General features: G+C 37.2%; 1 protein-coding gene across 2 annotated transcripts in view; it reads left to right on the top strand.

The window, feature by feature from the left end:
* col11a1a (collagen, type XI, alpha 1a) overlaps positions 1-24212 on the top strand; it is a 63228-nt gene that overhangs the window by 12877 nt on the left and 26139 nt on the right. Inside the window, exons 5-26 of one of the 2 annotated variants that reach the window (XM_077554429.1) lie at positions 6888-7013; positions 9104-9199; positions 11369-11464; positions 13453-13740; positions 15663-15728; positions 15870-15911; positions 16040-16102; positions 17146-17220; positions 17348-17431; positions 18250-18306; positions 19140-19193; positions 19264-19317; positions 19786-19839; positions 19941-19994; positions 20539-20592; positions 20746-20790; positions 20938-20991; positions 21090-21134; positions 22448-22501; positions 22887-22931; positions 23544-23597; positions 23867-23911. In XM_077554429.1, the coding sequence (XP_077410555.1) occupies positions 6888-7013; positions 9104-9199; positions 11369-11464; positions 13453-13740; positions 15663-15728; positions 15870-15911; positions 16040-16102; positions 17146-17220; positions 17348-17431; positions 18250-18306; positions 19140-19193; positions 19264-19317; positions 19786-19839; positions 19941-19994; positions 20539-20592; positions 20746-20790; positions 20938-20991; positions 21090-21134; positions 22448-22501; positions 22887-22931; positions 23544-23597; positions 23867-23911 (1605 nt within the window). The remainder of the gene's footprint in view (positions 1-6887; positions 7014-9103; positions 9200-11368; positions 11465-13452; positions 13741-15662; positions 15729-15869; positions 15912-16039; positions 16103-17145; positions 17221-17347; positions 17432-18249; positions 18307-19139; positions 19194-19263; positions 19318-19785; positions 19840-19940; positions 19995-20538; positions 20593-20745; positions 20791-20937; positions 20992-21089; positions 21135-22447; positions 22502-22886; positions 22932-23543; positions 23598-23866; positions 23912-24212) is intronic. The other variant, XM_077554430.1, reaches the window with a different exon arrangement.

Below are 24212 nucleotides of genomic sequence, written 5' to 3' on the forward strand. Positions count from 1 at the left end.
TATTTTAACACGCTTAGGATAAAAAGTTACACTGTCAGAGTAAATTTCCTTGAGTGTTGGGGTGGATTTTGGGTGTAACCTGAACAGAGGTGGCAAATCCAGGTCCAGAAAGTAAAAACCCTGCCAGGGTTTGGCTTTAGCCCCTTGTGCTAGCTAGTTAGCTCCCTAGCAGGTAACCGAACACCAGGAGAGCTAGCGAGGGAGCTCGCTAGCTAGCACCTGGAGCTAGAGCCAAACTGTGGCAGGGTTTTTACTTTCTGGACCTGGATTTGCCACCTCTGAACCTGAAGAGTACTACCTTGAGCTTTAGACCAAAATAAACTTTCCAATTTCAATATCGATACAGCCAGTTGTTGTTCCTGTTGGGACGGCATGGCTCAGTGCTCCTTAGAGTGTGCGTTCGATCCCAGGCCAGTGTGACTATGTCAAAGTATGTTGTTGAAATTGTTGCATTTAGTTGATTCACAAACTTACTGTTCTATAATGAGTTTAAAGCTCAAATCTTTTCAAGTCAAGTGACTTGATTAAAGGATTATTTTATTAGACTCTGAAAGGAGATGCTGATTGCTGAAATATCGTGTGCGTATTTTCATGACTGTCAGTGTCAGTAGGCTGCCTTTAGTGTATGTGTGTGCGTCTGTGTTGACCTTTTAAGGGGCTTGGTTAATTGTTGTATGGGGGTGTCTAATTATAGCTGGCTATGGTCGGACAAAAGGAAGGTTACCCTTGGCTGATATTTAATGTAGCTCGAGGCAGAGGTGCGTCAAAGAACCTGCATGTTGATGAACGTTTGTGTTTTGATTTGGCCAGTGGTGACGAATACTTACAGTGTTATTATATGTGATATGTGCCTTTATTTAAGACATTACATGCAATTGATTGTAGGCATATTTAATGATTATTGATGAACACTGCAATAATCTTTGACTGATGCCAGGTTTATTTATAATATCCATGGTGCCTTGTTGTCATTAAAAGCTTAAACATTGTGCCCTGCCACGGTATCCTACACTCACAGAAATATTTCAAGCCTTACTTAAGATTAATGTATTTTTTTTTTACATGAAAAATTCTCTCTTTTTTTTTCTTTCTTTTTTTTTTGATAATTTTTAAACAAATCTACCAAATAAACCTTATATGATATATATATTCATTAGTCTAATAAAGCCTATTTATTTGGAATGCATAATTTTCAGGTTTATGTATTTAGTAGTTAATAAAGTATAATTACTCTAAATTAATAACAATGAGAATATTTCTTTAAAAGACATAAAGTATATTGTTTAAATTGCATAATAATCAGGTTACCTATACACGATAAATATACTGCTATTTGAAAAACATAGTACATTTTTTCCTCTCCATTTAATTATGCTAAATACATAACCTGAGGATTATGCATTTCTAATAAATGCACTCTAAAAACAGTTGGGTCAAAAGTAACCCAATTATGGATCAAAAATGCCCGTTCCACTTTATGGGTCAATTTGACTCAATTTTCTGAGTTGTTTTATACAAAATGACCCATTTTTTTGACCCAGGTAAAGGATCTGACCAATATTATGAGTTATTTTACACTAAAAGACAGATTTTTTGACTCAGAGTTGAGTCAAAATGACCCAAGTAGTGGATCGGTCCATTTTTTACCCATATTTGGGTTATTTTTTTAGTGTAGGCTTTATTAGGTTTAAGGTTTATTTGGTAGGTTTGTTATAAAATTATCTAAAAATAAATAAATAAATAAAATAAAATAAATAAATAAATGGGAATTTATAATGCAAACCCCCCCCCCCCACATAAATCTTAAGTTCGGCTTGAAATATTTCTGTGAGTGTATATTGTATTTAATGATTCAAAAATGTGTTGTTTCTGAGCCCAATAGCTAAAATTAGATATTTCTTCCAGTATAACAATCAGAGCTGGGCAAAACCGTCGCTACATCGGCCCATCATTGCCGAATCCCCACCTTTTCTGCATTGTTGGCGAGCCTTAAAAAAATACACGGACAGAGGCAGGTTTATGTCCGCCGATCCGGGTCAGTACAGACGGTCCTTCTGAGTCCGTGTATTAGTACGAGACTTATAACTACTTACTAAATATTCACGGGGCTTCCAGGCTCTCAACGTGAACTCTACCAAGGACAGCGTATGTATAAAGGGCTGCAAAATGGGAATGACAAGTCTCAGCTGTTGAACTTGACCCTGTTTCCTCCCTTTTCTCATTGACCTCTTGTACTGCAGTCATTAAAGACACAGCCCCCACGGAATGGTTTCTGTGCAGTAGTCTGTAGTCAGGAGGGGCATATTTGAGAAGTTCTGGCTTTCCTCCAAGTTGCTCAAGGCTTTTATCGTAGCAGTCCACCATGGAAGACAGACCAGAAGCCTCTGCATAGCCCCCAGGTGCCCCTTTTTTGCCATGGCAGCTGCTTTCTCTGCTTGTCTGTCTCTGGGTTCCTCTTGGTGTTCCCCCTCCTGAGTTGGCACTTTTTAACTTGCCTGTACTTGATCTTGTGAATTGTCTCGTGTTTGCCAAATGGCACAGGTACAATGTTATTTTTCCCTGGAAAGAAAGGTCAGCGAGGTAAATTGGTTTCCAAGAAGCAAGTGGATTTAACGATCGTGTAAATTTGTTGTTTGTTCTGCTCACCTCTTTACAAATACGGTCACTTATTTTTAAATGCCATGTTGCGCATATAATTCTGTGAAATAGTGAATAGTTTTGTCTGAGGGTTGAACACCATGTTGCCGCCGTGTATTTGTGTGCAAACGGGTGGCTCACAGATGTGAACTAATTAGAACTGACTTTAGGCCGGGTTCAAGCATTCACTGTTGGTCTTAGGGTGACACATGAGGTAATACATGTCAGCTTGAGTCTGGGCAAAGCTTGATCTATCCTTTCCTGTCCAGTTTCCACAAACACACACACCTCAAGAGAGCTTGTCAGACTTGCCAGTAGAGTTTTTACTACAGTACAGTCATGCATTTGCTTTGAGGATCATTTGTCTTTTAAGCCATTTTGAAATAAATGTTTATAAAGGATAATACAGAATTTAACGTGTTTGGTGAAAAGCAACCAAGTGAGGCGCTAGTCATTCAGTGTAAGCTTTTTGGCTTTCGAAAGAAGAACATCATGATGTCAGCTATGTGAAATTCAATTTTAAGGCAATTCGTCCTGACAGTCCACTCTAGCATCGAAACAGGAGTTCAGAACTGTTAGAGCAATCATTGGATGGTACATTATCACCAATGAAATGTAACATGAACGATGTAACACTATGCAGAGGTGGGTTAGACCTGGTGTTGGCAATTTCAGCCACAACATTTTTCCATGATTTTGAGTGTATGAAACAGAAAATCAGTGAAACAAAATTAATTTTGTGCTGCAGGGCTGCGTGATAAGGGTGCACATTTCATCACGATAACTAAATCATAAATAACTTAATTGCAAATACATTATGTAAGACATTCTTGTCTGTAGAATTTGTCTTTTGTTGCTTATAAGTATGTTTTTTTCAATTATCTGAAAAAAATGAAGGTTTCATGTAGGAAAAAAGTGAGATTATGTACTAACCGCTGCCATTTAAATTTAATAAGTGATGGAAATAGTTTAATGTAGAATAAAATTAAATATTTGCCGTTTCCTATTTGGCAAATGAATTGCCTGACAATGCAGTAAGGCAGAGAAGGGTGTTTTCATCTACAGCCACGTTTGATTTTGTGTTAGTTATTCCTGAAATGGCCCAGTAATACCTTAATAGCTGTATCTGTTGAGAAATCAAATCCTAAAATAGCATTTCACCCACCCAGAGACGCCCAGGGAGGAATCTTGAGTTGAACTGAAACGGGGCTAGATGTTGATGGATGGTTGAACAAAGAGATGTTCAAGGGGCTCTGCAAGTCTTAGCAAAGGGATGTTTATTTGAAGGTACATGTTCAGGATCCATAGATCAAATTTTTATGTGGGGGGAATATGTGCTCACATTCTCCTGACGAGTTACAGCTTGCTTCTCTCCTCATGTTTGACTGCAAATCATCTAGTAGTTAGCCTTTGCTAAACGGGTGCAAACTTGATTGTTCACATGCTAAATTGCAGCACAGTTCGTGTTTTGTATTGTGAGAAACAAATTGCGCTGGCTGAATTTTCAATTTTAAAAAGAGCGTCTGAAACGTTGGTGAAGTGGAACCAGCAAAGCACAGGCAAGATCACTCGTGTGAACATTTTTCAAATGCTAACAAAAATTGTAATGACATATCATCTACATTATTCAGCAGTGCAACTTTGGTGCCTCTGAAGGCTGACTTCTAGACAATCACAAGAAGGAGTCATGCTGTATACTTTGTGAAAAAGCTCCTTTCAATTTAATTTCCGTGCATCTGGATCATTTTAGAGCAATGTGATGATTGATGTTGACCTCTTCTAGAGCGGTTTTCAAGTGTGCTGTCCCAAGTTTTGAACACAGAGCTCAACTGTATTTTTGTAGACACACTCTAAAACACTTGGGTAAAAAAATAACTCAATTATGGATCAAAAATGGACAGATCCACTTAATATGCCCAATATAAAATACACAAACTCAACTCTGAACTAAAGCTAGCATTAACATAGCATTTATCATCCACTGGTAAGGTAAGGTATTTTTTATTGTTTAAGTACTGTACTGTTTTGTAAATGTAAAAAGACATAAATGGAAATTAAAATGGGAATTTTCTGTTTTTGGAGCTTGGCAACAGATTAATTGCATTTACATTATTTCTTATGGGAAATTCAGACTTTGAACACTTCGCAGGAACAAATTATGTTCAAACTCCGAGGTACCATTGTATTATTATTATTATTTAGTAGTAGTAGTAGTAGTAGTAGCAGTAGTAGTATTAGTATTATTAGTATTATTAGAATTATCAGTATTATTAGTATTATTATGATGCCAAAAATGGAAGCCCATTCTTTGCCATGTTGAGACTGTCAGTGTTCGACTGGTGTGCCGCATTTAAACAGAATGAGAGGAGCTGATTTGATTGGTAATGATTGAAGCCATTGTGGTTACTCACACAGCAGCACAGACCTCCCTCTCTCTGACCCGCTGCCTTGTGCTTACCTGCGAAATTACCAGCACCAGGTCTAACCCTCCTCCACACATTATTATATATATGAAACTGGAGCCCACAATTTCACACAGGATAGGGTACATCCAGTTGCTGCACACTCGGGGCAAGTCAAATCAAACAAAATATGCCTTAATGTGATTGCTGCCTTCTTCAAAATGATCAGAGTGCTCAATTATTTTTTTTGTAATTGAGTAATACAGTATGTTTGTTTGCCTCTTCCATTAACACTTCCAGTTCCATCACGTCAAACATCAATTCATTCCATTGTAATATGTGGCCTCCATACTACCCATTGGAAGCAATGTGTGTTATGATTAAGGATTTTGCACCCACCTGAGTGTTCTTTTGATGCTTTAAGTCAAAGAAAGCTATTGCGTATTGTTTCCTCATACATGCCAAATTTGTTTCTTTTGAACTCAACAGTTGAACAAACTCCATGCCCTTTCTGAGCACCGCCCTTAAATGATTGGATTGCTAAGGCATGCAAGGAAAAAGAACGCACACGTGTATCCACAACATAATTGCTGCTGTAGTAACCCTTTGAAAATTAATCAGGAAGAAGAAAAAGAAGAATCACATTTCTTGTCACAACATACATTTACAAAATGTGATCGCTGCTTTTAATCAATCACACTAGCTAACAATGAGGTGTATAGAAATATGCAATATTAAATAAGTATCTTGTCATGTGGGACGTGAGTTTTTGAGGGATGGTGGACCCAAATGCAGGAAAGTAAGGCAGTGAGACAGGAATCAAGTGCAATATGTGGAACTTTAATGAAGGAACGGGAAAAAGGTGAGCAGACAAACATGACTGGACGGGACGGGACTGGACTGGTCGCCATGACTGGACGGAACGTGACTGCACTAGTTGCCATGACTGGACAAGACGTGACTGGACTGGTCGCCGTGACTGGACTGGTCGCCATGACTGGGCAGGATGTGACTGGACTGGTCACCATGACTGGACAGGACGTGACTGGACTGGTCGCCGTGACTGGACTGGTCGCCATGACTGGACAGGATGTGACTGGACTGGTCGCCATGACTGGACATGACGTGACTAGACTGGTCACCATGACTGGGCAGGACGTGACTGGACTGGTCGTCATGACTGGACAGGGCGTGATATGACTGGTCGCCATGACTGGACAGGACGTGACTAGACTGGTCGCCATGACTGGAACGAGCGTGACGTGACCAAACCTGACTTGCCTTGACTTGACTTGACTATCTGTGGTGTGGCCATGACTTGGTTCCGGCTGTGGCTGGGACTAAGACTTGACTGTGACGAAGACAAGACACATGAGGAAGGTCAGGCAAACACAGATGGATCAAATAAAGCTTGATGAGACAAGGGAAGGACTCAGAGACAACATAACAAAACACAGATGACACAGAACCAACACAAGACATATCTCTGATATGTACATCTTTACCCCTTTGTTGTTAATAATAATCATTTCCTCCCTGTACAATGCGAGTGCAGAGGTGTGTGTACTGTGTCTAGCTATTTTATTATACAAGGCCTTCTGTTTTATACCCCAAGTATATTTCCTTATAAGTGTAAAGGTCCAAACAGATGTCACCTAGAATTTTACATTATACCACTCAAGTCAAGACGGGGGAGTTTACGGGCAAGATGAGATCCCAGATCACCTTTCATATTGTCATTGAAGCTTGAAGCCATGTCTTGTCTTGCCTGAGAAGTGTTGTCATTCGCTAAATAAACACTTACATGAGCTAACCTGAGCATATTTATTTTTTTTCTGCTTTCCACAGGGCGACATCCAACAACTTCTGATCGTTGCTGATTCCAAAGCAGCGTACGACTACTGTGAACATTACAGCCCGGACTGTGACACCCCGCATGGCGAATCCCTGCAGGCCCAGCAGCCTCAGGAAGAGGTCAGCCAAACAGGGAGGGTGGGAGAGGCTCTGCAAAGTACTTGTTAAGAGCCTATTATTTTCATATTCCAAAGAAGATATTTACTTATTTTCATTGTGTGTCACCAATTTAACATCCACACACTTTAATGGAGACACTGTACCGTAATGCTATTATTATTTACTTGAAGCACATGCAGTCAGGTGTATTCGTTTTTTTATTTCCTATCTGTGGGTTCTTATTCATGCAGTCATTCATTTGAAATATATTACTACACTATATAGTAAATAAATATAGATAAATATCCATCCATCCATCTTCTTAACCGCTTACTCCTCATAAAGGTCGCGGGGGTGCTGGAGCCCATCCCAGCTGGCTTTGTAGTAGGCGAGGATCACCCTGAACTGTTGCCAGCCAATAGCAAATATATATAGGTGGCTTAATAAGAAACAAAAAAATTGCTACCAGTACCTAGGTGCTGTAAAATTAAAATAAATAAATAAATAAATATATATATATATAGATAGATAGATAGATATACAAAAAATAGAATCACTTATTTATGGTGCATTTCATACGCAACGTAACTACTGTAATTAAATGTACAAAATATAAAATAATTTAAAAACTGACTTAAATAGATTTAAAAGCAAAAAATAAATAACTAATAGCTTTCTAAAATTGCTAAAAATAATAATAATATTTTTTTGAATAAGAATACGTTTTTTTTAAAAGCATAAAGTGCACAAACAAGATTTGTGCAAACATAATTTTAAAAATGGAAAGACCCTAATTTTTGTATATGTTTTGAGAAAAGGGCACCGTTATTAATCTGGATTTAAAAGCCTTTATATTTTATTTATTGGTTTTGAATTTTTATTCATTCATATTATTCACTTTGGTAATAAAGTATCCGGGGACCGTATTCCACACGAGTACAGACTACAGAGTAAAAACTGCTTTTTTAGGGTGATTTTGGGGGTGCATATTATACACGGGTGCATAATATTCACTGGATTTTACAGGTCAGTATTGCAAAAGAGAATGACCTTAATCCCACAGAATAAAACATATGATAGACAACTGTCATAAATACTGTATTACCCTCATTCATTATCATACAAAAGTGAAAACAACAACAACAATAGCACTGTATTAGAGTGAATCCTGTAAAAAAAAAAAAAGGCCCAAACTAGATAGTGTAACTGTACACACCTCTATGATGTCATAGCATGTGCCCTCAGTCAGCTATCGAAGCATGCAGTTGCCTTCCTGGTTCAAGATGTTTCCAGATGTGCACACATGCACAAGCTTGATTAGGCTCACGTAGACAAACATGAGCGACTGCATGTACAACACTCTGTAGTTTAAGTGTTTTGAGAGAATCAGTTTCATATTTTGATGGAATCAAAAGCAGTCATTTGCTTTCAAAATATTCATTTTCACTTTATATACTTAACATGGGTGAGCTTAATTTGGAATGCATAATTCCCAGCAACATAACTCACGTTTATTGTATAAAACTAAATGTTATCTGCCTTTAGGGTAGATAAATGAGTTAATTTAATCTTTTTGCATATTACCTCAATGGCTATCTGCTTGCTTCGCTTCAACTCATCTTTCATTTAGCCAACCTTCCATGCCCCGAGGCATGTAATTATGCGCTTTCAATGAGAAAGTTCCATTACAATGTGGTTAAAAATGCAGCTGGTATAAAGGACTTTATAAAGTTTGCCTATTCCTCCAGTTTATGAGCTCTTAAACGTCCCATCTGCTAGCATGTTTGGAGGCTAATACCAGCAGAGCTCGTTTCCGTATTGCACTCATCTGCTCGCCACATTCAAACTGCTACCTTATTTTGATGTATTTATTATTCCTTCTGTTACACATGTTATGGATGAATGCAATGTCATCCAAAATGAAAAAAATATATGCTGTTTTTATTCATTTTTTTTGCATAACACAAATAATGGAATTATTTGGTTTTGGACATGCTTGCGGTGATTGCGTTAGATGCAACATCATCTCACTCTGCATCCTTGTTGCTAATGTTAACGCGTTCATTCCCTCCCTTTTTCTCCCTGTTCTCTCTATCTGTCAATATCTGTAGTACACTACTGATGATTTAGAATATTCTCAGTTCTATGATTATGCTGAGGGAGCCCCTGACATCCTTCCTACTGATGATGAGTATTCTGAGCCGCAGGTAAATGAAAAAAAAAGGAAAACGCAATGTGCTGTCTCTCTATATTCACAGTCCCTTTTTTTGGTTGTCTGTATCTCAATGTTATGTTTATATGCACATCGATATTGTTAGTGCTGAATTTATAAGTCTCATGATTGGTTTAAGAATATAATTATGCCTTTAAAAGATTATAAAGGTCTGTTGATTGACACTGTTTGGTATATGACTATGGGAGTGTAGGAATCACATCAATTTGAACATATATAATTGAATAAATTTATTGGTAATTTTTAGGTGCATATACCGGCAGGGCTGGACTGGCCATTTGGCATACAGGGCAAGTGCCCGATGGGTTGGCATCTTTTAGGGCCGATGTGATGCTATTTAATTAGCATTTTCCTCCATTCTACCCCAAGAGAGCAGCCCAAGTCAAAAGGCCAGGGCCCGTGGTTATTCTGGTAAATTAGACGAGAAAATGAATGCAAAATGTTACCAATGTAGTTCTTTTTAAACCTGATACATCCAATTAATTTTCAGAATTAACACATTCACTTGTCTTTTCAATCAGGTTTGGTGCATTTTATTTTTATACATATATATAATTCACATCCTAATCAAAATCAATGGTGGCAAATCCAGGTGCAGGGCCTTCCAAATTAAAAGCATATATTTCAAAATTAGATATTTAAACATCACACACAAAACAAACAGCATGAAGAATACTTAACACTTAGTATATATATGCCCAAACGTTTTTAGTCTAGAATTTTTATTTTTTATTTTTTTTAGATAACATTAATAACATTATGTTGTAGTAGTATGAGGAACATTTTTTTTCATAGGCTGTTTGGGAAACAAAATAAGGGGACAAAATATGACTTGTTTCCTAAATGAATTAAACTATGCGTTAAAATTTCTTTCATGTTAAACACTGATGTTAATTATTTCATAGACTTTGAACGTTTTTGTACATTGTTAATAAACAGCACATTATGTGCAAACATCTCCTGCATGCTTAATATGTACTTAAATATATTTCAACATTTAGAGACTCCGATTGAAATTAATTTATTATGAAACAAATTATTTGGCATAATCTTTGGATACCCTGAAGCATCAAATTTCGGTATTGGTATCGGTACTCGCCTATCCCTAATTACTACACGAGAAAGGGCAAATATCAAATCCTTCACAATTATACAGTATAAACATAGCTGAATTAATACATATGTTACAGTGTCAATCAAAACTTGAACATTCTTAAACATGAGCACTTTTATTGGATCTCATTTGCTCGTGCCGGTGTACGTAATAAAGTGCATGTCTGGTATGCAAACTCCCAGAAGAAGGTTGTTGTACTCCACAAATAATCAAATTCATCACGAATAGAGTATTTTTGACCAGTTATTGTGGCTGCGATTTTGAGCTGGTTGAGCCGGACTTGTGTTCATGTGCATGTAAACCTAGTGCATCTTTGTCTCTTTTATGAGGCTTGAGACTGAATCCCATCTTTGCATTCTAGCATGTCTTGTGTTTAAAAACTGGGCTGCTGAAAAGCAAATATTTAAATGTGCATCTGTCCCCAAATCATACAATTGTCCCGACTTCTGTGTTTCATGAAAGGCACAGTCTGTGATTGTTGTACAGCATCATTTCAATTAATATTTTTGTGGCGCTACAATATTTGGACACCATTCACAGATTGTGCCTTGAAATCATTTTCCACTCTTGAATGTTTGTCTTGCTGTTTGTTTTGTCGCCGCCCCCTCTTCCAGAGAACCAAACGTAGTGTCTCCATGAAAAAGAAGAGGACCCGAAAGTCCCTCAGTAAAACTAAGGCCAAGCCCTTAAAGTTCTTGGCTGCCAAAAAATACCCGGCTAAAAAGTTTGCCGCTAAGAAGAAGCGACAGATGCCTGGCTACCAAGCCACAGCGCCGGCGCGACCCCGAGGCGGTTTTAGGGTAAACGATCAAGATGCGAAAAAGAAACAAAAACCCATCAAGATTTTGAAGAGAAAATCTGTGATGGTAGCCTGCGAGCTCCCTAACCGCTTCCGTGTAGCAGTAGCAAAGTCCGTAGTCAGCTTGGGAGGACCCCTAGAGTAAATAACCCACCACCCCCCCTCCCAGGTTCAAACCTTTGTGTTAACCCTTGCTTTATTCTTCTTTCCTTTTTTTCAACATGCCTCAGCTAAACAATGTAGAAGATTACAATACAGGCATTGACTACGGAACTGTAGATGATTCTCAGACTCAGTCCCCCTTTGCCACGCACGGACCCAGCGAGGTAACTTTCGTCTTCTTTCTCGTTTCATTTACATTTAAAAAAAATAGTTTAAGGGAAGTTGTGTCCAGGAGGATTTTGCCAAAGAAGGTATCTGGTATGTAAAGACACAACTATTTCAGTGAAATTGGTGCGTCTTTTTGGGTTGTGTCCAAAGATTTTAACCAACTTCTCTTTGGTTAGTTCAAATCTTTCTTGAAACTAGTTGTCTGTTTGGATCCCCTTTGCCAAGTGTATTTATATTTGCTTAAATCAAACTGGTTGATAAAAGTCCAATGAGAATGATTTTATTTTTATTTTTTTTGGGAGAGCTCAGTATTGTTATTTCGGCAATTTGACCGATTTGACATGTCATCATCATTGCTCTCTTTTTTTTTTTTTGGAATGATTTGTTTTAAGTCTGACTTATTGGCTTTCATTGGCCACACAAATATAAGGCACGGCATATTATTACTGAACAACATATGCTCCATTTCCCATCATAGGAGAAGCTTGTTTTTTTGGTGTTCTGTTCAGAACTACGGTCAAGAAAAAACAAAGCTTTCCCACAGCCAGCTATCAACTTGCTTTGATGATGAGGATGTGATTACACAGGAACTTTCAAATCTATCATTTGGCTACATGGATTAGTGCCAGCTCAACCTGTGTCATCATATCCTTTTTTTTTTTTACTCACCAAAATGGAATGAAAGAAATGATTGTGTCAATTGTGGTTGACCATTAACATCCAAATGTGTGAATTTGGCTACAATCACTTGCAAAATGACAGTCCAACATTTATTCCAGCCTTTGTTTGTTTTAGTATCAGTAAATTGTAGGCTATGATAACGAACAAAAAAAAAAGGCTGAAATAGTATTTAACGTGAATTCAGCCGAAATCATCATTTTCTATACTATAATATGTTCTATGCAGCTTCACTAATCTAAACACGGTATTCTGATTAATATTGTGTTTGTTGAATATGAGTTAAGTAGCAAATTCTACCCATTTTTATCCATCTTATGGGGCGGTCATTTTGCTATTTGCTGTCAACGACAGGAAGTGCTCCAAATTGAACAGGAAGTGACACAGAAGTGCCCCAACATCAACAGGAAATGACCTAAATTGAACAGGAAGTGACCAGGAATTGTCCCAAAATTAACAGGAAATGACCCAAATTGAACAGGAAGTGACCCAAAAGTGCCCCAAAATCAACAGGAAATAACACAAATTGAACAGGAAGTGACTTGGAATTGTCCCAAAATGAACAGGAAATGACCCAAATTGAACAGGAAGTGCCCCAAAATCAACAGGAAGTGCCCCAAATTGAACAGGAAGTGACCCGGAATTGCCCCAAAATGTAGAGATATCGTTTTTCTTTGTGTACTATGCATATGTACTGTATGTACTTTTTGGACCACTTCTTGGACCAAATCTTTCTTGAAACTAGGATTAAAACAAATATACTCATAATGCATAAAATTAAAAAAAAATGTGATGATATAGGAATACTTTTTAGAATTTAGGAGCGTTAATTATTATAATAAAAAAAATCCCTTTGTTTCTCTAGTACACCTTTTTGAAAGACAATTCTGGAAGTATTAACTGGCTCAGTTATTTGAGATCTCTATGATTTTGCTACTTAACTCATATTCCGCAAACACAATATTAATCAGAATACCATGTTTAGAGTATAGGGCCGCATAGAACATATTATTATGAGGCTGAGTTCTCATTTAAGTCTGTCACGTATGTATGTATTAACACACTTTTGACTGTATTTGAAACTATAATGATAACACCTTTTGTATTACATAATGATTTGACATTTGACATCTAAAGGTTGACAATACCACAATTGCTATTTTTTCAAACTACATAAGGTGTTACCATTGTTAATTATACCAATATGCATACATGCTTTGATCACTTCTAAAAAGTACTCAATTTGCTCAACTAACATTCTACTGGCCATTGCTTCCTTTCTTCTTGCCTTTTGTAATAACCCAAGGCTGTGGAGGAGGATGTTGTCGGTGATTATGTCACCGAAGCCCCTCCCGTTGCTCCGGAGCCCGCCGGTGTCCCAAAAACAGCGGAAAACGTGGACACTGGTGTGGAAGCGTATGACTTGAAGGAATATGATGACCTGAAGGAGTATGACTTGGGAGAGGTTGACAACAGGTTGTATGATTATGGGGCATATGATGAGTATGGCCCCGCCCCCTCGAAACCTTCTGCCGCCTATGACGAGGAAGTGGGGCCTGGGGTGGCTGCTGAAACGGACGTTTCTGAGAGCGCCGTAAGTATTCGCACCCTGATTTGAGGACTGAGGGGTGTGTGCATGTGTGCACGTGTGTAAGGCTAATTCTGTCTTCTAGTGATCATCTTTTCTAGTTGGCATGAGTCACGAATCACGAGCATGTTGCGTGCGGAGTCGGTCCCGCTGATGGTTTGCTGGTGATTTGATTGCGGGACTTGTTTGGGTTTGTCATAACGGAATGCTTCACTTCATAGATTCTGACCCCGAAATCATTACATTACAATTTACAAATGATCTGGTTTGTTTTGACATCTCTTCACACCTAACCGCCACGCCATGTTTGTCAACCCACATAACAAACCAGTCCCACCTCCAAGATGATGGTGATAGATGAGAAATATGTCATCAAGATCTGTTTCGGCTCTTAACTGTCCAGGCAGACTGTGACAAACTCTCTGCCAATACATAACAATCAGAGACCATTAATTTCACATTAAGTGGGTCACCAACCTCTAATTCAGTGGTTTGCAACCTGTGGCTCATTAGTCCTTCTGCTGTGGCCCCCTATAGAAAATTAGTAGAAACATTTTTTTTTATTTTTTACATATCGTCACCCTCTTAAAATTATTGCATAAGTCATTTTTTTGCTTTTTTTTTTTTGCCTTAATCATCTCCCCATGGTGACCTTTTTTGCGTTTCCTGAAAAATCTGTAAATATGACTTTGGTGATTATTTTAAGAAGGTGTCAATATATATATTTTTTAGATAAAATGTTAAAAATCAGAGAATAACCATAAAATCATGTCTTTTGGAATTAGCAAAAAGTCAGATATGTATCTTTTTAGATAAAATACAAAAAATCTCAAAATTACCATAAAATCGTGCCTTTTAGAATTGCCCAAAAAAATTCCCCAAAATTTTTTTTAAGGCAGAAAAGAAAACATTCAAAAAGTAACTATAAAATGTTCAAAAACAAAAGAAGAAATCCCGATAATTTCTATAAAACATTCATAAAATTGCCAACAAAGTCATAAAATGTATTTAAGAAAAGGCAGGTCAAATAGTAACCATAAAATGTCCAAAAACAAAAGAAGAAATCTTGAAAACTGCCATAAAATGTTCACAAAATTGCCCAAAATGTCAGAAATTTGTTAGCAAAAAAAAAAGTCAGGAAAAAAAATTGCCATAATTAACCATAGCCAATTGCCAGAATTAGCGCAGCACTGCCAATCAACAGTGACTGAATGACAGTTGGCAGTCATGATTTTTGTTTTTTGTTGCACTGCTAAGAAACACAGCAGAAAAAGACAGGGACATTCATTATGAAAGTCAACGTCAAAAAATTGTTATGTGACGATCAATTACACTGGGGAAAACAAATTTTTGTTGAGTTAGATCTGACAGCTGTATTTTGTTTTTAACTGATTTTTGAGTGCGGAATCCAAAACAGATCTCAGTTTTTCGTTGCCACGTAGGTGTAGTTTAGTCAAATCCTATAATCAGGTATTCTTACTACAGTCTTACTACAGCTCATTTTGCTTATCTGGGGGTAAGCTCTTAAAACTTCTCTGCCATCGTCGCACCACTTCTCTACTTCCAAAACATCCAAAAACACCACCACTAATGGAATCCAAATTATACTTCACACAAATAAGAATATGAATGCATTTCTCCTTATTTTTCTCTCTTTGGGGTTTGCATGACAGCAATAACTTGTTCACGTCATTTATTGCTCTAGTTGATCACCGTTAGCCATCCTGCACGGTGCCAATGCGGCGACTGCATTGCTCCACTTCAAGCACACTCAGTCGGGGGTCCACTCTTGCTCTAGATAACTAACATTTGCCTGTTTAGTCATTTTACGCCATTGTGTTATTCTTAAAAAGCTGCGTCTGGCTTAATACAGTATATGACACTCATACAGTCCTGATGGACCGAGCAAAATGTGTCTGTTATCACAGGTTGCTGGAGCTGGAGGAGCCTTTGGCCAAAAGGGAGAGAAGGGCGAACCGGCTGTGATTGAACCTGTAAGACCCCCACATTTGGTGCTCAGGGATTTCAATGACAAGTCATTTCTTTCTGGAGAGATTTTACTCTCTGCTGTTGTGTAAAAGGTTTTTTCGACTGCCAATCATTGTGGTGTGAAACAATGTTTTTTTTTTTTCAAGGGCATGCTGATTGAAGGACCACCGGGACCCTCTGGCCCAGCTGTGAGTATACACGACTGAAAAGACAAAACACTGGATGTATTTTTTATTTTTTTAACATCATTATCACCTGAATTGATTGTCACATTAAGCTTTTGGTCTGCTGACTTACTGTTGTTTTTGGAAAAAAGGGTCTTCCTGGTCCCTCTGGCCTACAAGGACCCCCTGGTGCTGCTGGAGATCCTGGTGACAGAGTGAGTTTCCATTTTATTTTATTTTATTTTATTTTTGGGGGGGTTGTGACTTTTGCCACCTCTTTTGACCGCTAAAGGAACCACATTGGTCATCAAATTAGAATGATAATTAGACCTATATTCACAACCATGTTAATTATGGATATGGAAATATATTGTTTATGATTTATCTCATATTGATAACTCAAAAAAGGCTAATAAAAATCAGAACTCCTCTTGTCAAGAAAGTTAACATTTTTGGACTTAAGTAGAGCAGGAACTAATAGTACAAGTCCACATCATGTCCACTAAAACTGTACTATTCCCCCGTGACGTGAATTGGACGCCAAAACTTTAACTCTAAAGACTGCAGTGTCAAATGTATTTTTTTACTTGCATGTTGTTTTAAGTTAATTATGATCTCAGCAGCTGTTGAAGTTAATTACATCTCACGCAGGATTTCAGTGTGTGTGCATGCTAATCACTTAATCGGTTAGGCGACCCGGAGGTTAAAACTGCTGTGTTTGCACAATACCTGAAAAATGTCTGTCACGTCAAATCAAATTGTTCTACTGTGAAAAGTCTTTGTTTGCTACATACTATATCAAATAGACATATATTTACATCAATACAGTTTAGGTACTTGGCATTGTGTTAAAGGGGCCATTTTGTGCTCTGGTTTTGAGTTATGAATATCGAATCATTTGGCTGCTGAGCTCAGCCTGGTAACACGCGACACACCATCTTATATTTGGATGTTTGTTTTGGACGGATGCTTGGAGATGGACAGGGCTAGCAACATCAGCCTACAGCATTTACTTCTACCTGTACAAATGGAGTCAAATATGAGTCAATGATTAATTCGGCAGAGAAAACTTTTAAAATTGGGCGTGAATCTGAAAAGATATAATAGCTATTTCCAGCTATAGCTACAGCTAGCTACATCGCGCTACAGCTAGCGATTAGCGAAATATCTCATAGCACCACAATTCAACTATTTAATGTCCCTCACTCGACGTTTAACAATGAGTTCCTGATTATTCTTTACATCTGATCCATTTTAGGGTCCTCCCGGTCGTGCTGGTTTGCCCGGTGCTGATGGGCTTGCAGGGCCCCCCGGTACCATGCTGATGCTGCCAGTAAGTTTGACGAATATCAAACACTTAAACCAGAGTTATTTTTGTCCCCGCGAATAATGAGGGCCAATTATTAACGCACTGAGGAACCTTTTCATAGTCTTTGTGTGCGTATATTTGTGTGTAACAGTTCCGCTTCGGTGGCGATGGTGAGAAGGGTCCGGTGGTGTCGGCCCAAGAAGCCCAGGCTCAGGCCATCCTTTCCCAGGCCAGAGTAAGTGCTTACGAGAGTAAAACGAAATATGCTGAGCGATCTGACTAGCAACAAGCTAAAAAGGCCACTTTGAACAGATGGGCAGACAGGAGAGACTGTTAAAAATACCCCAAAGGACTCTGGGGTGGACAAACCTGACAGGTGTAGAAAATATCTCTGTCTCTGTGGATTCAGGGTTGGCCTTGAAGTTTAAAAAACTTTTACATTTGAAGAACAAATAGATTTTTTTTAATTGAATATTTGATGGCACAGTATATTCCATCTTGAGGAAAACAGCAAAATATCACATAACTTTTACATGGTTCATATTTTGTTTAATTTGATGATGTTGATTAAGGTTGGGTGAGTATCGATACAAGGTATCGGTATCGGGCCGATACCCAGCCTTATTTCAAAAGCTTTCGGTTTGATCTGGAACTAGAAATTAGAATAATAGAAAATTGACATTATTTTCATGCAATTTTAAGGAAAAATGCTACATTGAGATATATAGGTCTTTCTTTAAAATTATCTGTCGATACTAGGAAGGGGAAATTTTATGTATCAATAGTAATAGTGGTATCGGTACTTGTGTGTCGGTGACTACTAAAGAGTTGAGTACTCGTGCTGGTATTGATCTGAAAAAAAGTCGTATCCAACATCCCTGATGATGATGACATTAAACTTCCGTATCAGTATAATGAAATTGATACAAATTTAGAAAAAGTTGTGTTCACGTTTTTTTTTTAAATTAAAATATGATAGGTAATATGTTTTGAAGAAATTTATAATTTCTATATAGATACAGTATATGAGTCATCATCTTATTTACCTTGCAGTTGGCTATGAGGGGATCACCCGGGCCAATGGGTTTGACAGGAAGATCAGGACCAGTGGTGAGTAACTTATTCGTCTTGATTACTTTTTTTTTATAAATTTTTTAAACATTTATCATCCCTTTCACCTTCCATGAAACGTACATTCAATGAAAGCATCTTCAATGAAATGTTCAGAATTTAGATCCTTATGGCAACCTATTTTACTTTACTACTTATTGACATTATACTTAAATTAAGAAATTATTGCGTTTGCATTGTGTCACATTTCAAACCAGATTTGAATGGAAATGTCGCATCAGCCCTTTGTGGCATTTTGGTGCACACCGCCTGCTTGTTACTATCTCAGTGCTACCAGCTGCCTCGGAAATGTACTTTGCTCTACCCCTCGCCTTCCGCCTCTCTTTTGGGCTTGTTGATACTCGATCCGCTCATTATCTGCTGCAAAAAAGCACACCGACGGGAGGCTCTGTGAAATGTGCCTTTCACTGGCTTCTGACCAACTGTAATAAAAAAAAATTAAAAAAAATTCTGTATTGTGTGTGGTTTGAACTTGGGATATTTAGCATACAAAACATTGTTGTGTGCCCTTATTTGGTCATTTCTGACCATTTTAGAGATGTTTAGAACAACCATGTAAGTAGTAAGTACACATATAGGCTATTAATGATACTAAATTGTTTCAAATTAGTATTGACATTTACAGGACAAGATTGCTAAAAGTGTGCTATGTAGCGCAGGTGTAAATCTTGAGGCCCATACAGAGGGATTTATTATAGCTAAACACTCCCCCCTAGTGGTTACATTTGCACAAACCTTGCCGTAGTTGGACAAAAGTGCAAGCGTGGCGATTTTAGAGACAACTTGTTTGATTTGTCGTGTCTCCCGTCAAGGGTCTACCTGGGTCAACTGGACTGAAAGGTGAAGCCGGAGATCACGGTCCTCAGGTGAGGAGCGCATGTTTTCAAAAAAGAAGTCACTCAAGGTCACTACTGAGTTTTCTTATGTTTCTACCAGGGGCCCCGTGGCGTCCAAGGGCCCTCAGGACAAACCGGAAAAGCCGGCAAAAGGGTGAGTGAACTCATTGACCCCGGTCCACTCTCACTCAAGTTGGAATCATCTCTGTGTTTGTTGTGTGTGGAGTTGTTTGTACCCGCTGCTCAAACGCTGAGAGGATTATTTACAACCCAACAAACAATCGCTTGATAAATGCTTAAAGGCCCGCGCGGCTTCCAATCATCGGATCAATTGCCGGCCTGTTTAATCCGTCTGAAAATGTCAAAGTGAATCAGAAAGCGAATAGAGGACGTGTGCGCTCAATTTGTGTCAAGCGCCTTGACCTCATTGGTTACTAATAAAGTCAAAGGCAAATCAATACAGTAATCTTAATGAATGGGTCAAATGGGAGATATTAGTTGATTTTGAATATCATTTAAAAAAATACCTTGAATGTATCCTGTCTCGGCATTGACACAATTATTTTTGTGTTTTTATTTTAAAACTTTGAAACATGCTCAAGGTCTCTTTTTTTGCTTCCAGGGTCGTGCCGGAGCTGACGGTGCACGCGGGATGCCCGGAGAGCCAGGCAGCAAGGTATCATTATCACTATCACGAGAAATTAAGTATAGCTACAAAAAAAAAAAAGTGTTTCTCATAGTTATAGTGCTCTCAATTGATTCATTATTTTATTTCAGGGTGACCGAGGCTTTGATGGACTACCCGGACTACCTGGGGAAAAAGGACACAGGGTAAGTGCAGTTCAATTTCATTTTGTTGAATAATTTGTTAAAAAAAAAAAAAGATTTTTTTTTACCTTTTTACACTCAAATTTATTATTCTATTCTGACTGCATTATGAACCCAATATAAACAATATAATAATTTAATAATTGAAACAATCATCTTGTGATTTGATTGTCATCATCTGCGTATTGTCTTAATTAGTGTTAAAAATTTTGAAATTACAGTTTACTGACTGACAAACTGCAATTTCATGAGAAAGAAAAGAATGAATAAATTCCCATACATTAACTAAGTAAGCAATTCTGTTTCCCAACCAGTAATCCTTTAAATAATTTTAGATTCTGGATGACTTTACTAGATTACTTCAATTATGCAATACATATAAAGTCATACACATATTTTGGAGGATATTGTTCATATCGACCTATTGGTACATATTGATTGGAAAAGATTTTGAACTTGCCCAGACACTTCCCTTTTTATAAAATAAGATAAGATAAGGGTATGTTAGGTTGAAGGTCATACTAAATTTATTTCCTCTTTTTATTAGGGTGAGCTTGGACCAATTGGACCCCCAGGTTCTCCTGGAGAAGACGGACAGAGAGTAAGTACTTCCTATTATAAATACAGGAATGAAAGAAGAAATAAATAAAAACACTAACTGAAGTCATCCACTAATATTTTGAGTTGCATCAAACTTTGGCTTACTTCAGTCTTTTTTTAAAAAGTTTTACTATTTTCCTATTTCTTCCCACAGGGCGAGGATGGAGAGATCGGACCCAGAGGGTTGGCTGGCGAGAGTGTAAATCTATTCTGAGCATCTCAAATATCATTCAAATGCTTTACCAAAAGTGTCCACTAAGGACTCATGCTTTTCTTATGGCGCAAAAAAACATCATCTTTTTTTTTTTTTTTTAGGCCAATAATAATTGAATTCTTTTCATTTTAGGGTCCAAGAGGTCTTCTTGGACCTCGCGGTTCTCCCGGACCTCCTGGCTCACCTGTATGTACCCTCAGCTTCCTCACTATACTATATTTGACCACTTCCTGATATTGGTCATTTGTATTTTTCCTCATTGTTTCCTTAATTGTCCCTCACAGGGTGTTGCTGGGGTTGATGGGCCTCCAGGTCCAAAAGGAAACATGGTAAGAAGATAACTTTGCACTGTCTACATTGGACTGTTAACATTCCTTTGGGATTCACAGCTGTGAGGTCAGAGGTCATCCCTACGCCCGAAAGGACCTACAGAGGAGAAATGTCATTTGCTTACATTCTACCATGGGATCATGATGTTATATCATATTTGTTATGGCATTTGGTCTAAATAAAGAACCATTAACGGGGAGAAAAATTGACCTGAGAACCATTAACTCATTCACAGCTATTGACGACTATAGAGGTCAAAAATTCATGTGAACTATTTCTATCAGTTAAACATTTTTTTCATTTAATTTTTTTTTTTTTTTTATGAAAACCTAGATTTTTTTATTTGACATTTATAACAGATATAAAATTATCATGCAATTAATTACGATTAAACGGCCCTTATTTTTAATATATATTTTTTTAATTAGGCCCGTCAGGCGATTAACATTTTTTATTGTAATTAATCACATGACTTCACTTGTTAACTAACAAATAAACACAAATGTTATATCTGTTCTAAATTTACAATATTTTTTTCTAGGTCTACTATTTGACCTGCCTTTTCTTAAATACATTTTCTGACGTTGTTGGCAATTTTATGAATATTTTATGGTAATTATTGGGATTTCTTCTTTTGTTTTTGAACATTTTATAGTTACTTTTTGAATGTTTTTTTTTCTTCCCTTTTAAAAAAAAAAATTTGGGGGACTTTTTGGGCAATTCTAAAAGGCACGATTTTATGGTAATTTTCAGATTTTTTGTATTTTATCTAAAAAGATACATATCTGACTTTTTGGTAATTCCAAAAGACATGATTTTATGGTTATTCTCAGATTTTTTACATTTTATCTAAAAAAATAAATATCGACACCTTCTTAAAATAATCACCAAAGTCATATTTAAAGAGTATAGGCCCGTCAGCCGATTAACATTTTTTGTTGTAATTAATCACATGACTTCATTTGTTAACTAATAAATAACCACAAATGTTATATCTGTTCTAAATTTACAATATTTTTTTTAGGTTTTCATACTCTTGTTAGCAAAATTGGAAAAAAAAAACGTCTATAGCCGTCAATGGCAGTGAATGAGTTAATATATTTAAGAGAAACTTATCAAGACATTTTCACTACATTTTTATATTTATGTTCTATACTTTACTGTTGTTAAGTTACGGCCCATTTTGCTGCTAGTTAAAGCACGACACCTCCTTGCTCGATGATATTAATATGCGCAATCCAAGTGTCACTTTTGAAATGAAAGCAGGCGTTATGTTGAGTTTGCTTTGACCGCTATTCCTCATTTTGTTTAGGGACCACAAGGAGAACCGGGACCGCCGGGCCAGCAGGGAATTTCAGGCACTCAGGTAAAGTCATCAATCACAGCCTGTCTTGCGATCTTATGTCAAAACAAAGAAGGAGGCGTGTGTAAAAGCTTCCATAATGTTTCAAGTGAGCCCAATATTTAAGGGGTATTTTTGTAGTTGATTCATTTGATAGCATCCTTATCATGTTAAGGTGCCATAAAAAAAACATTATTATACATACACATGCACAAATGTTTAATCAAACAGTTCCACATGAATGATAAACGCTAATGTGTCCTTTGATCGCGCTCACACACACAAGCTTAACATTCTTTCACCAGCTCAACTTTACACCGCCGACATACTCCACAGATGATTTTGTGTGTGTGTTGTCATAGAAACCAAGTCTCATTTCTACGTATGTGCTTTTTTTTTTTTTTCATAGGGTCTTCCCGGTCCCCAAGGCCCTATTGGACCTCCTGGTGAAAAAGTATGGGATAACTAGACAAATGCTGAAAAGCTGAATGCTAAGATTTGAATGCATGTGATTATGGAGTAAATAAAAAAAAAAAATAATTATTTTATTAAAAATATTTATTTTAAAAAGTGTCATCTGATGCTGTAAGCTAGCATGCGTTTAATCATTTCAATAACATTGTAATGCATTTCCTGATATGGTAGTCAGTTGGTATACATATATATAATGGCCGTGGATATATTTGGAAGGTGGGATTCAAACCCGCGTCCTCCTGATTACTGGAAAATGCACTTGACCAATTAATTGTGCCACTGAGCAGTATCAGATGTATGGAAGTGCTCAAATTTCAATGTATCTCAAAGTTGATATTTAATGTTAAATTGTGCGAATACTGTAAGTCATATGAAATCAGACGATAAATATATATATACCACGGGAGGTGTGAATTTTTGAAGCAAATTGAAATTTGAACGGTGTAAATCGGAAATATTATCTGGAAGTTGTTCCACGGCAAAAAAAAAAAGAGTCAAAAATCACAATAAATTACATTTATTCATCTGTATAATCCGATTACATACTTTATTTAAATCCTAAATCCTTGTTATGTGTTTTTCTCATCTGCAGGGTCCCCAGGGCAGGTCAGGGTTGCCCGGACTACCTGGTGCGGATGGACCCCCTGTACGTGCTCTTATTACTACCTGTTTTCAATTGACTGACTGACTATCGACTTCATATCATTTGGAAAAAAAAATCCCTCGCTTCATATTGGTGTTATGTGGAGCTGTTTGAAATTGATGAAGAGTAAAATGCTAACAAGCAAATTACACAGGGAAAAAAAAGCATTTTTTTCTGTATTTACCCTCACAGACCACTTATCATCTCCCCGAATCATCCCATTATTTTAACTTTTAGTACAAGCTGTGTTATATTTGTTTATGTTTTTGCAGGGTCATCCTGGCAAGGAGGGTCCAGCTGGAGAAAAAGGAGCCCAAGTAGGTGCTTTTTACCAACATAAAAAAAAAGCCATGATTATGATGCAATAAAAATGTTTTTAATGGTATTTTAGATAGAAATGTGCAGATAAGCATTGTTTCATTTGTCCACCCTGAATGATTATTTTGCATTTTATTAACTCATTCACTGCCATTGACGGCTATAAACGTCAAAAAATCAGTTTAACTTTTTTTCCCACTTTTGTTAACAAGAGTATGAAAACCTTGACATTTTTTTAAAATAATCTTTTATTTTATTATTATTTTTTTTTTAAAGAAAAGATTATTAAAAATTAGGGGG

The sequence above is a fragment of the Vanacampus margaritifer genome, chromosome 20 (genome assembly GCF_051991255.1).
Source record: "Vanacampus margaritifer isolate UIUO_Vmar chromosome 20, RoL_Vmar_1.0, whole genome shotgun sequence".
NCBI classification, from domain to species: Eukaryota; Metazoa; Chordata; class Actinopteri; order Syngnathiformes; family Syngnathidae; genus Vanacampus; species Vanacampus margaritifer.